A 13,960-nucleotide genomic window follows, 5' to 3' on the forward strand; every position below is an offset into this window, starting at 1 on the left:
TGTAGCAGTTTGAGAATGTGTGGGAGCTTCTGGGGCACATACTGGCATTTCTGTATAGATAGGGGTTCTAGCCTATACCATTTCTGAGTTTAGCATGCCTACATTTGGACTCACCACAAACTTTGTCAATTGTTGTTTTCTTCCATAGCTATTTGGATGCTGATCTGGGTTCCCTGAAAAACCTGTTTATCAGGAGGAAGCATGGAATGTGCCCAATGACTGATAGTGCATGGGCCAATTGCAAAGGCCTAGATTATTCTTCTGGATGAGATAAGCAGCAGTGAACAATGGGAACCGCTGACTACAGTGTCAATGGATTCCTCAGTGAGACTTCCCAGGTGGAAAGGGGACACTTAAGCTTCTGCTGGTGCCTGAGTTTTGTATGATTTCCATTTTATTCGAAATAGGGTAGTAGCACACACATATCTAGTAATATAACACAAATATGTTCCTGCTGTGGATGAAGTGTTTCCATTTGGCACACCAATTTCTGCCTCTACAAAAAAATGCTGCTTTGTCCTTTGGCATGAATTGACTCGGAAGTAACGAAACATCTCATGTGTTCTTCTTCAGATCTCTTTGAATTTCCCATAGACGTATATCATTGCCTTTGGAGAATTAGGCTCAATCTTACTCTCAAGCTAACCTTGTGTCTGTGTTGCTTACTCACGTCAATCCGTGGAAGGTATTCATAGCCCCACCAGCTGGAAAGTGCATAGTTGACACTAATATCATTGCAAGCTTAACCAACATGAAACACAAACCCTTTCCCTATGCTCCACCACAGCCAGGGTCGGACTGGGACAAGAAATAGGACTGGGCACGCAAAAAAAAGTGGTCCACCCCTCGCCTCAAATAAGTGGGCCACCCCTCGCCTCAGAAAAGTGGCCCTCAAACCATCATCCATGAATTGCCTCAATTCATGACTTTACTGTCATGATGGGGGGCCCTGTCTCGTGCTGTGTGCCATGCTGCTGCAGAGCTTCTGGTTGCATGTGGGTAGCAGCCTGCATGTGTGATGTGCTGGTGAGTGATATTTTGGGACAAGATGGTGGGTGTTCGACTGCATGACAGGGGGCTGGGGGGCTTGGCGGACGCAGGTCCAGCGTCATTCGGAGTGCAGGTGAGTCCGATGGCAGCAGTATGTGCTATAAGCACATTTGAGACCTTTGGGTGGTGGATGAGGCCCTGAGAATGTAGATGTTGTTTGGGTATTTAGTCAACCATTGATTGACTGTCCATGGGCATACTAATCCCTATGGCCATTACCGCCCTGACCCGCCCCTCTCCTCCCTAAACACTGCCTCATGGGAACTCTTTGAGCTTGCTTCAATCAAGCGTTAACCATTAAACATTGCACTCAAAGGGCCTGCCAGTGTTTTTTCAAAGCAGTCTTTTGAGAGTTAATGGCTTAATTGATTATATAAATGTGCTACTGGTGTAACAAAAATGTCTTAACCAGTTCTGACTTCAGCCATTCGATTTATAAGCACTTATGTGCGTCCTTTACTGAAGTCATGTTAAAAAAATAATTGGCAAACCCAACAGTTTTTGCTTGTGTAAGTATTAGGCATCTGCCAGGCACTGCTATGATGTCCACGTGCTCACACCATTTTGCAACTGCTTCCATCAGTGGCCATTTAATACCACTATGGCAGTGCCTGGCAAGCACCTTTCCCATGCTTATACATTATGGGTGACAGACGTTTATATTTTGAGAACCCCAGGCAAGCCACAATGTTGTGAGGCTATCACAAACAGGACATTTGCGTAAACATCTTGTTTGCTTTTGTATTCATAAGAAAGTTGTGATTGTTGTAAAAACCTTTTGTGAGGCACTATTTGAGATGGCTGGTGGGATCAGTACCTTTCACTGGGTGCTCAGTTAGCACCAGACAGAAAGGTTCCAATGAACTAATGTTGCCGCTTGGACCCAGCAGCACAGAGATAACCGGATAGATGGAAACTGGGGTGCAGAGAGTCCTAAATGTGTAGGTTTCAACAACATGTCACTGCAGAGTTTTGAGACCCTATAAAAGAACGAATGATATTGACCTACAGTTTTCACAAAAGAGATGACCACAGCTATTCACGTTTGCTATTTGTCTTGTTATCTTGAAACAACATGCGCATTTGAGGTTCTGAAAGCCCCGCCCACTACGCCATTCACATTTTTACAACAAGCAGTTGACAATGCCAACAGTCAGTCTCATGGTCTGTGATACGTTTTGAAATATGTCCTTTTTATTAAAGGAAAAACACATATGTTTGGTCCAGATTTGTATTTTTGTAGATTCCATCTTTGCTTTCAATAGTGGAAATAAATGGTATCATTCCTGATCTCAACAGAAGGAAAATATCTCTCACTTACTTGACAGAGAGTGAGAGATGGAAGAAGCACATACATTTCGCTGCAGCACCTGCATTGTAACAGAGTCCACAGCAGACAAGTGTGGCCCTAGAATGGTGCTGCAGACTTGGGCAGAACTGGCAGCGTGCATGCGGTGGAGAGCAGCTTCTGAGCTTAGAGTGAGTGAGACAGTCTGTAATACAAATCAGTGGGAGAGAGCAGGCCGGGCTGAGGCATTCCCGCCCAGCCCTGCCGCTCCCTCCCAGTGTTTTGTAACACTGGCGCCATGGTGACGCGGGCCGCAGCACTTGTCCGCCGGCACGCTGCATTCATCAAAGAAAGGTAACACTTGTGTGTTACCTTTCTTTGATGAATGCGGCGGGCCGGCGCCGGCGGGGCCACAAAGGATCTGTAAGTTACATATCCTTTGCAACCTATGCGTCCGGCGAGGGTGGGCTTTAGGAACTGGCCCTCAGTGCCTCATCATGATCTCGGTGCAGCCACGGGCCGAATGGCCGATAGGGCAATCCGATTCTTACCACCGCACACAATGGAGTAGTTCCAAACAAGAAGCCCAAGGACTTAATGGTATATAAGAAGTACAAGTCTTATCCATAATCTGCAGTATATGCTTAAACTAACTTAGGAGCTATTAGCTACATTATTTTGGGTAGTGGACTATTCGTATTTGATATACAATTTCACTCAATTTTCAGGCTAAAACCCCACATTCACTGCCGTGATGTAGACCCAGTGTTAAAACACATGTTGGCTGCTTATTGAGAATAAAACAATTGTATTTGTACATATACCAAATTTCTATCATTCTTCTTTACTTACTTGTGTTACTAGAGACTTGAATATATCCTTAATTAACACATTTGGAGCAAGCATGTTAGCTAAGTCATTTGTTCATTACCTTTCCCTCGACTAGTGACCTTACATTCATCTGCAACCTTTACTCTTAGCTGTTCTTTCACCTCCTGAAGACATTTTGAATTCTTGAATTCTAGCATTGGGCTTGTGGAGCCATGCAATACCAAATCCAACTGGGTTCTCAGAATAATCAGAAATGTACAAAATATTCACCATTTTATTTTGTTGCACGTAGATATTAATTGAGAGGTAATTTTCCCAGCCAATAACTGACCTACTCAGCAAGAAACCACATGACACTGAACTTGGCAACACTGGACCACTGAACTCTGAAGCCCTAAACATGAACTACCAAACAATGAACCACCGAACAATGAACTACCATAAAATGAACCATCCAACACTGAACTATCAAACAAAGAACCACCAAACAATCGACTACTAAACAATGAACCACCCAACATTTCACTATCTAACAATGAACCACCCAACACTGAACTACCAAGCAATGAACCACCCAACTCTGAACTATCAAACTATGAACCACCCAACAAGTGAACTACCAAACAATGAACCACCGAACAATGAACTACCATAAAATGAACCATTCAACACTGAACTATCAAACAAAGAACCACCAAACAATGAACTACTAAACAATGAACCACCCAACATTTCACTATCTAACAATGAACCACCCAACACTGAACTACCAAGCAATGAACCACCCAACTCTGAACTATCAAACTATGAACCACCCAACATTGAACTATCAAACAATGAACCACCCAACATTGAACTTCCAAACAATGAACCACCGAACAATGAACTACCATAAAATGAACCATTCAACACTGAACTATCAAACAAAGAACCACCAAACAATGAACTACTAAACAATGAACCACCCAACATTTCACTATCTAACAATGAACCACCCAACACTGAACTACCAAGCAATGAACCACCCAACTCTGAACTATCAAACAATGAACCACCCAACATTGAACTATCAAACAAGGAACCACCAAACACTGAACTACCAAACAATGAACCACCAAACACTGAACTACCAAGCAATAAACCACCCAACACTGAACTATCAAACAATGGACCACCCAACACTGAACTACCAAACAATGAACCACCCAACCAACTGAATTACTCAACACTGAAGAAACTCGGTCATCAGCAGTCGTATCTAATGCGCAAGATGGAAATGGCATCTTTCCCACCCGTTGAAGGGAAACATATTATGTCAACAATGTCTGAATTGCAGGGAGCACTTTGGAAAGTTAAATTACATGTCAGCACTTGTGGTAACATTTAAGATCAGTTTTCTGCTTTCTATAGATGTAGGTTGAAATACGTTGATTCTTGAAACGCGATAGCAATGTGCATACCTGTGCTTGAGTTAGTAGTTTTGCAGTAGCATCCCGAGACACCATTCACCTCTCTGCATTCCTCGTCGGCAGTGCAAGAGCATTGACTTTCCTGGTAGAAGGGATCTGAGTTGTAACACAGAAACATGTGAATTATCGCGCTGCAGTCTTCTATGTTAGGCATAGGATTATCAGAATGATCTCTTTCTTTCCTGCAAAACTCACCAGGCAGATGTATGATCATTAGAACTTTCTCGACATTTGAATAATTCATGATCAAGCATGCAAGTTAAGAAAACTCTACGCACCAGATATTTAGAATCTGGATGTTTCTCACAATTTGATGTTTTAAGCACCATTCAGGTGCAAAACCATAGGTCTATTTATTAGATATCTTGTGTTCACGTTTCATGTTGTGTTTTTGAAAAATATTATTTTTTTTTACAACCACATTAATTTCAAGACTCGAATTGCCCTTTATGCTGTTCTGTTTATGACACTAATAGATGTTTTTGTCTCTAGGAATGTGTTGTATATGTAAGTGTATATAAGAGTATTTTATTTTTGTCTCAATACAATCAAGTATTTTCACAATGAAGCCACTCTGTGTTTTTCTTCCGCGACAATTTCATGGGTAATTAACTTTGGGAAATATGTCATTAGAAAAAGCAGAAAAACTCCCCAGCATAATTAAATTGTTTTGCTTCTACTTAGAAGACATTTGGGTTGAGTGGGTCAGTAGCAGTACTATTTCTTTTATTTTTTTTTCCTTCTAAGTAATGGGCTGTACATATGTTTGGAAATGATACCATTACATTTACCTGTGCAATATGACAAGTGGCAGGCTGGTATCCCGGTTATGTTATAAACGTAGAATCCACCGGGGCACATCTTAATCTGAATCGAGGTGGACCACGTGCAGCAGCCCGACGACCAATGGGCACAGGCAGTGCGATTGACTATTCGATCTTCGAGGGTTGGATGCGATCCATTCACCCACATTGGAGCATGCGTGCTGCATTTCAATTGTGGGACACATGTGTCTGGCATACGTACACCGCCTATGCCCGTGAACCGGTACCAGCCTTTTTTTGTACTGTCACAATTGAGAGGCAATGCCCCAGGTCCGTATGAGCTACTTCTCCAGAATTCATTAAGTACGGTATGATTCAGACAGGGGTCAAAACAAGAAAAGGATCCAACCATTTTAAGACAGTCTTTCCCAGGGCCACAGGACACTGCAGTGCATTCATTAGGCTCGCATACACGGCCATCGCCAAAGTACCCCGGGGGACAGGTGCAGACAAACGATCCATAGATGTTTAGACAGGTGGCTAGTGGGTGGCAGTTGTTTAAGTCAGATCGTAAACACTCGTTAATGTCCCTGCAGATGTTGCCAGAGTCTAAAATGAAGCCAGGGGAGCATCTGCATGTGTAAGAGCCAAACGTGTTGACGCAGTAGCCAGTTGTGCAGTTGTTGGACCAGGAATAAGCGCACTCGTTATCGTCCGAGCAGTTGAAGCCGTCACCAATGAACCCGTCCTTGCAGACACACTCTTGGACGCCGACGTATTCTTCGCAGGTTGCGTTGCTGTGGCAGTCCGAGCAGCGTGCTGTGGCTGAAAAAACACGAACATGTGCATGTGTTAGTGCGTGCCAAAGAGTATCAGAGAATCGTAGATAGCAGACAACAATACAGGTGCATGGCATTTGAGCTTTGGGTCAACATAATTATATCGAGTGGTATTTTTTGCAAAAGGAGCATATACAAAAGTTCTAGACTGTGGTAGAAACACGGGTGTACAGGCGCGTTATAAATGACTTATATCATATCATATCATTTACAATGCCTATGTCACATATATTTTATTGAGCACGGAATAAAAGAGGGTAAGTACCAGTTGAAGTTTTTCTTTAATAATATATTTAAATTATTTTTATATTTAAAATAAAGGACTGGCAAATATTGGCATGATAGCTCACACTTTAGATTGACAACTGTGAGAAAGCAAATAAGCTGCCGTGTTAAGGCACTGCACTGGACACAAGTCAACGACTGCCAGAGAGTTGCTCGCTTTGGGCCCCCCTATTTCTAAGGGTACTACCCAAATTGTTCAAACACAATTGTTTGAATGACCGAATTGACTGAATGTCAAGGGTCCGAATTGACCTTTGCACAATTGACTGCATATATATATAAATATATATATATTGGTTATATATATAATGGAGGTTGCGGGGGTTTCCCCCGCATATATGTAACAATCGACCTTCACAATTTGGTCAATTGTGCAAAGGTCAGTGCATAGAAGGTGCCTTAATAAACTGAGTGATCCTTTTTCTTCTGGCATAAACAGCACGCACACTCCGAATGCCATGCATGCACTCATATTAAAGAGCATAACTGTGGCTTGAATGGCTTAGTTGCCCTACATTTTAAGAGGTTCACAAAAATGTATGTTTTTGGAGGGCATCAGACCAAGCTAGGGCCAGTGTCTATTTGTATTTGTGTGATACAAAGCTATGTTAACTATAGTGAAGAGGTATTCTAGCCTGTGTATTAATTTGACATTCAAATTAATTGACAACAGTGATACAAATTCACCCTTTGGAGAAAATGGGCAATTCCAGTTCACTGAACTGTTTACCTGATATCACCAAATATCTACTTAAATATGTATGTATTCTCCAGCCATGCATCAGTGGTAATATTTGAATTTGATTTTGTGATCAGCGGTTTTCTAAAGCGAAATTCCTTCTGTTGTCACTGCATTATTTAAAATGAAAAAATAAATGGTACTCAATATTTCTCAAAACGGCTAAATGGAGAGCAACAAAAATGAAATGGCGCAGAAGCAGCTTGACTACAAATGAAAATAGTAAAGCATCTCTTCCAATTGTATTGGGCATCAGACATATTCCAAACAAAAGGAGATTGCATGGGTTTAAACAGTTAGTGGGCTCAGTAATAAGTGTCAATTAGATTTTGGGAGATAATGAAAATGATTAGAGAAGTCCAGATTGCCAAACAGAAGTGCCCAATTGTTTAGAAGTGAAACATTATTTGCTTGAAACTATCTTGATGAAAGTAGAGAAAGCAAAATACTGTCTGCGGTTTATTTAGAAATATATTTTATTTATTTCTGAATGGACATTGAAAGTCCTTATGTTATTCAGGTTTGAAAGAAAAAAACCATGATCAGGAGAAATTAGGCCTCTATGAAGCCATCACTCTATGCTCCCTCTGGCAGACTGGCCCACCGGGTAGACTTTCCAATATTAGTTAACTCTGAAAGGCCTCTTGTGGGGTATGTCACTCTGCCTCACAAATAACCAACAACCTCGTCTCTACTGGTCCCCACTACCTGTTGTGAAGTCTTCAAGTATCTCTATAGGCAATTCCTGTAGGGACACATAGTTGACCTCTCTCTTATCTCCACCACAACCTCTTTCCATTAGTCTTATGTTTCATCTAAAATCCATTCAGACAATGTGTAATTCAATTCCTGTTGCGGTCTCTACTCCATCTCTACAGCTCTGAATTGTTGCATGCATTAAAATGAGAAGAGAAAGGGGCTCATTACAAGTGTGGCGGTGCAGGGCAAAATTGGAGATAACACGTTTCCCACACCGCCATGCTATGAATATGGCACTAAAGTGGGCAGTATCATTCTGGAGATAAATCCTTCCAATGTCCACTGAAAAATTGGCAAAACGACTATTGTGGTAATTCCGCCACTGTGAAAGCAGCATAGATTCGAAGGGACCCTGAAAAAATGGGGATTTACTCTGCCACCACTACTTGTAATCTGGCTGTAATTCCGCCAGACCAAGTGGCAATTATGGTAACCACCGGAACTCCGCCCAACTTATTATGAGGCCAAAAGTATTAGGCTCTAGCCAAATAGCAAGAAATTATTCACCTGGAGTAAAATAGCTTTTTATTTCAGCCGGAAATCAGCCGAATACTTACTCGAAGACGAAGTTTGGTACACCCTACTTGGAGTCCATAGTTGTGCTAAGATCTCTGCTGTTTTAGGTGCAAGAGTTAATGAATCCCTCACAGAGCTGTACCTCACACGTCTCTAGGAGTTCCGAACCCTGTACAATATTCAGAGTCAGGCTTGGTTAAAGTAAGTCAAACTAGAGCTAAGAACTCAAGATATGGACAATTTGTGGATGCTCATGAAATCATAGTTATGTCTGACCTATACCTCCTAAATATGTTTTTTCTGGGAATCTGGAAGATTATATATTATATGACCTGGGAGCATTATGTGATTAGGGCAATCTGGCAGCTGGAGGACTACTTTGAAGCAATGACTCTTCCTATGTTGAGAAGTTTATACATACAGTTCAAAATGGGTTTCCACCAATATAGGGCAATGACAGCCAATTGCACTAAGCTCCTGAGGTACAGGGATCCACTCCTGTATGTGTGTGTGTAACCAACAGTCATTATATGTTTTCTCTTCAATTTTTCTGTCTATGGGGAATTTGGGAAAAACAGCTGAGACCTGCTCTACAGAAGGTATGAAGAAAAGAGTCAGGCCACCCCAAGAAGTGATCCGGCCAGTATTTGAAGGTTGCTGCAGTATGCATTGGCCAAATATCTGTGAAAAGCCTGGGTACTGCAAGAAAAAATGGATGGGGGCCAAATGAGGTTGTTAAAACTGTTCAGGCTGTAAATTTATTTACTAGATTTAATCAAATTAATGATTTTTGCAAAAGAATTGTAGAAGAAGACATAAATGCAAGAAGAGCGTATATGCAAATAAAAATGTATATGCGAAGAAGAAGAGTGTAAATGCAGAAAAGAAAGTCTAATTTGCGTCACAGTGCATCACAATGGAAGCTTAGTTGATTTATGGACCTAGCTTTGATTGAAAGGGCCAAAATGTGTTTAAGAGTCTGTGTGGTGGCGATTGTCCAAGTAGTCCTCTCTCCACTCATTAGACGGCCCCACCATAGATCCTCTTCCTTAGTGTAGGAGGACGAAAGGTGCGGTAGCAGAAACTTTTTGCCTATTGCCTTAGTCCCCGGGCAATTAAGTAGCAGGTGGCGTATGGTTTCAATCTCTTCTTCGTTTGTACAGAAATGGCATTTGTCTGAGTTACTTAGCTCTCTGAGTGTTGAGATCTCCTGGGTTTCCAGAAGATTTAGGTGTGCTCTCAAAAACAAATTTCTGGCCGATTTGCTAGGATACTTGCTCAGGTAGTTTGGAACCATGTTTAGTTTACTTTGGTAAGGCAGAAGGTGTCTAGCTGATTTTGCCTTTACTGTATTGTCCAAGGTCTTGATCCAGTCGAGCTCACCCATTTTCTTTTTTATTTTTTTCGGGTTTCGGATGAGCTCGGCCTCCGAGGAATTAATTTCTGACAGTTTCAGTTTACAGGCTTCTTCCCAGGATTTTAACACGCTGCGGTGCGAGCCCAAGGTTTCCGATCGTATTATGGCTAGTAGGTGCGAACAGTCCGAGAGCAGCGTTTTCCTGTAAAACATCATGTTTTTGATCTCTGTGGTCCCTCCAAGAGAAAGGAGGCCTAGCTCTCTCCTAATTAGTAGCATAGATGTTGATTTCGGCAGGCCCAATGCCGTACGCCAAAAGTAACCCTCTAACGTGGGCCAGAGGTGCGCCAGAGGTGCGCCCGCGTTTGTGGAAGAGCTTCCGCTGCGTGGGTGAGAGAGGGAACCACTTTTGCACAATAGAATCTGATCATCGGCAACAGGGAAAAGCGTCCAAATTTCTTGTCCATCGCACGGGCTTGTGCTGCCAGGTTTTTTGCTTTATTCATTAGGGTGCACTGCAAGGTTGCGTTAATGCTTGAGCAATCAAAGGAGACTCCCAAGTATTTAAAGTTGTGTACCTTTTCTAGTGCAACCCCCTCCAAGTAGCAGGTCAGTTTTTCTTTTGGCCGTTTCACTTTTTCCATCACCAGTATCTTAGTTTTAGATACGTTGATTGTGAGGTCTTTAGCTCGAGTATAGGCAGCCAAGTTTTCTAATTGGCGCTGGAGGCCGATCAGGGTCAAATCCATTAGGATCATGTCGTCTGCATACAATAGCCTTGTTGTTTTCTGCTCCGCCATAGATGGGGGAAAGGAACGAATGTATGGTTCAGAGTCCTTGAAGTCGCCAATATACGCGATGAAAAGGGCCGGGGCTAATGGGCAGCCCTGCTTCACTCCTCTTCCCACTGGGATTTCTGCCGATAGTAAGCCAGCTTGGTTCAGCCTCACACGCAGCTTGGTGTTTTGGTGGAGAGCTCGGATAGGTTGAACAATTTCAGTGGGGCAGTTCCAGTGTATCAATTTTTCCCAGAGGGTCGTTCTATTGACCTGGTCAAAGGCATGAGCCAGGTCAATGAAGGCCAAGAAGACACGAGGCCCTCCTCCGATGACTTTACACTTTAATGCGCTCAGGTACATGATGTTGGTCGCCGTACCATTTTTTTTGTGAACCCCGTTTGGAACGGGTCAGCATACGGAGCCTGTATTCCCCATCACTGAAAATGTTGTAACAGTAACGCTCCAAAAACTTTACCAATGGTATCCAACAGTGCTATGGGGCGGTAGTTCTTTGGCTCCTCTTTGCACCCCTTTTTGAATATGGGCACCACGATTGATGTGGTCCACGAGAGCGGAATTGACCTTGAGTTTTTGCATCGTTTGGAGATTGCGCTGATCAACGTGGACCATTCCTTTGGAATTTGTTTAAGGTCCAGATTGGTGATTCCATCCGGACCCGGTGCTCTCGATGGTTTGAGTCTACGAAGAACCTTCATTATCTCCGCTTCGTTGCTCAGGTCTGCCCAAGGCTCCAGTTGAGTATTGGCCTCTGAAAAGTTTAGCGCCGAGGGTGCCTGGAAGAGGGTTTTGTAGAAATTTGTCCAGGCTTCCTCGCTGATTGGATTTATCGGTGGTTCCTCCAGGGGGGAGGATGTAGATCTCAAAAGTGACCAAAATTCTCGAGAGTGACGACCACATACCAGCTTCAGCATGGCTTCCGCATCCTGTTGATATAAGTGTGTTTGATACTGCCTGATCCAGGATTTGTAGGTTAACTGAGCCTTGTTGAAACGGGCTTGGTTTTCTGGTGACGGATTTGCACGCAATAGCCTTTTCATTTTCCTCACTAGGTATCTTTTCTCCACCAGTTCTCCACTATACTCATGAGTCTGGGCTTGTTATTAGACGATATGTATGGAACCAAGAGTGGTTGATAATCTGGTGGTAGTAGTTCATGTTTTTGGCAATGCTTGTCTCCCTCTTTTTGGTAGTAGTGCGTGATCTTCAGCAGGGAATCCATCAATAGTTTGAGACATTTTTTTTGGTTATTGGTTTCCACTTGCACGTGTAATTTTTCAGTTGAGCGAGTCGTCCATTTTAAGGCCAGCAGGTTTTGATCGCTAGCCGTAGACTTGAGTACTTCAAACAAAGTTGTTAAAGCTGCCAGATGTCTGCTTACAAAAATGTTGTCGATGTCCACGTAGGAGTTACTCCTATCCCATGTTGGTGGTCGGTTTGCTCTCGAAAATAGATCGCCAGCACTGAGTAAGGCTCTAGAGGACATCAAAAACAGCCACCTGGTTCCGCGTCCTTTTCTCGGAGATATGGAAGATGAAGGGATGCAGCTTGTATCATACGGGGGCCAAGTGGCGTTCAAGTCGCCGCAAAGTATCAAGAGGGCCTCTGTACACTTCACGAGAACCTCGTCGATAGTTTGCCCGATCAGGGCTAGAAAGGAGTTATCGCTCATGGCGGCGGGATTCCAATAGACGTTGATAACGATTAACGACAGCCGTGTGAAAAGACCCTTATCTTCAGAAGGCTGTTCCCAATTTAGCTCAGTTGCAAGAAGGTATGTAGAGGATTTCAGCGTTTTCTTAAGATGTAGTCCACTGCCAAAGCGTATAGCTGGTATAAATCCAGAGAAAGGGCGACCACAAATCCCTTTTTTTGCTGCAGCACACCCTATTTCGTATCCGTCCATTGAGGGGCATTCCGTCATCCAAGACTCTTGTATACAGACTATATCAAAATACCCTTCCTTGGTCAGGTGCAGGAAGCCCATAGTGTTCCATGACCCCAGCGACACCTTCTCTTTCCCGGTGGTTGATCTGGTGGAAAGAGAGGCGAGAGGACGCATTGCGCATTGCTATTTCTTTTTATTGAGAGTGAGGGCCTTCGGTATCCAGGACCATAATTGCGCTAGTGGAGCTTGTTTGATGGTTTGTTGGAGCTCAGGGCCCTTCAGCTTGGGGGATTGGGTAATGGTACGTTGAATTTTTGCCGTGGGACCAGCCGGGAATCTCACTATTCCCAGAGGGTCTTTTTAGGCACATTCGTTGGTAGGCTTGTCTTGTATGGGTGGATGGATGTCAATCGCCAAGTAAGATCTCGGGGTAGCACCCCGTGTGGAACCAGCTAGATAATTAGGTCCTTTATTATTGGCTTGTTGGCCTGAGCGGTTAGTTTTGGTATACTCCCGCAGGAGTTGTTCTTGACTACTAGATTTCTTTGGGTCACAAAGTTTTTGGGGCCTGGCCAACTCAGAGCGTTCTCGTAGCGAAGTGGGAGGCACGCTCTCTTCTACTTCAAACAGGTCAAACCCTAACTTCAGCAAATTTTCTGCCGCCTCGGAAATCCTTGTTTTTGCCAGGTTAGTTGGTAAGTATAAGTATGCGCTCTCAATTTTTCCTTCGTGGAAGGGCTCTACCAAATTAATGTCTTTTGTCTCCACTCGTCTGAGCGACGGAATACATTTGAAAGATGTAGCACGAAGCCTCGGTTTAGTACCACATATTTTTTGTTGTCCGGCAGTTGTTCTATCTTAAAGGTGCGTTCTGTTTTAGGACAAAAGGTAGACCTCCGAGAAGCATGCTTTGGGCTTGTTCATGAGCCACACGTGTACTTGTTCTCCGAGTGGTGGAATTCAGAGTGTTTCGACACTCCACGTGGCCGTTGAGCCCGGGTAGCGTGGACCCACCACTGTTTAGGAGAGTTGCCGAGTGTGGGAGAGGGGGCGGCTCTCTCAGCCCCCCGTCTGAATGGAGAAAGGGCTTGGCTTGGATGACCTCTGCCAGCTTTTTTGTATATGTGCTTTGCGTGCTCGTGGGGAGCGCTCCTGGTAGTCGCCGGTCCCCAAGTGGGCTTCTTGATGATCTTCTTACAACGATTTTCTAAGGTCTGAAAAGGTGGGTCCTCCTCCTCCACGTTTGAGGACTGGCTGCTATCCTCATGGTCATTGGGTAGCGGGTAAACACTGAGGTTTAGTAAGTCCTCCTCCACCTCTGGTTCTCCCACCTTGTGTTCGGGGGCACACCTCGAGACGCTCCCCCCCCTCCCGCCCG

The 13,960-nt window shown here is 43.7% G+C and overlaps 1 protein-coding gene across 2 annotated transcripts in view; it reads right to left on the bottom strand.

The window, feature by feature from the left end:
• Positions 1–13,960, bottom strand: part of UMOD (uromodulin) — a 248,946-nt gene that overhangs the window by 83,902 nt on the left and 151,084 nt on the right. For both annotated transcript variants that reach the window (XM_069647169.1, XM_069647170.1), the window contains 2 exons: positions 5,430–6,227; positions 4,630–4,734 (listed from right to left, as the gene is read on the bottom strand). In XM_069647169.1, coding sequence (XP_069503270.1) covers positions 4,630–4,734; positions 5,430–6,227 — 903 coding nt within the window. The remainder of the gene's footprint in view (positions 1–4,629; positions 4,735–5,429; positions 6,228–13,960) is intronic.

The sequence above is a fragment of the Ambystoma mexicanum genome, chromosome 2q (assembly GCF_040938575.1).
Source record: "Ambystoma mexicanum isolate Mex_15411 chromosome 2q, UKY_AmexF1_1, whole genome shotgun sequence".
Classification (NCBI taxonomy): Eukaryota; Metazoa; Chordata; class Amphibia; order Caudata; family Ambystomatidae; genus Ambystoma; species Ambystoma mexicanum.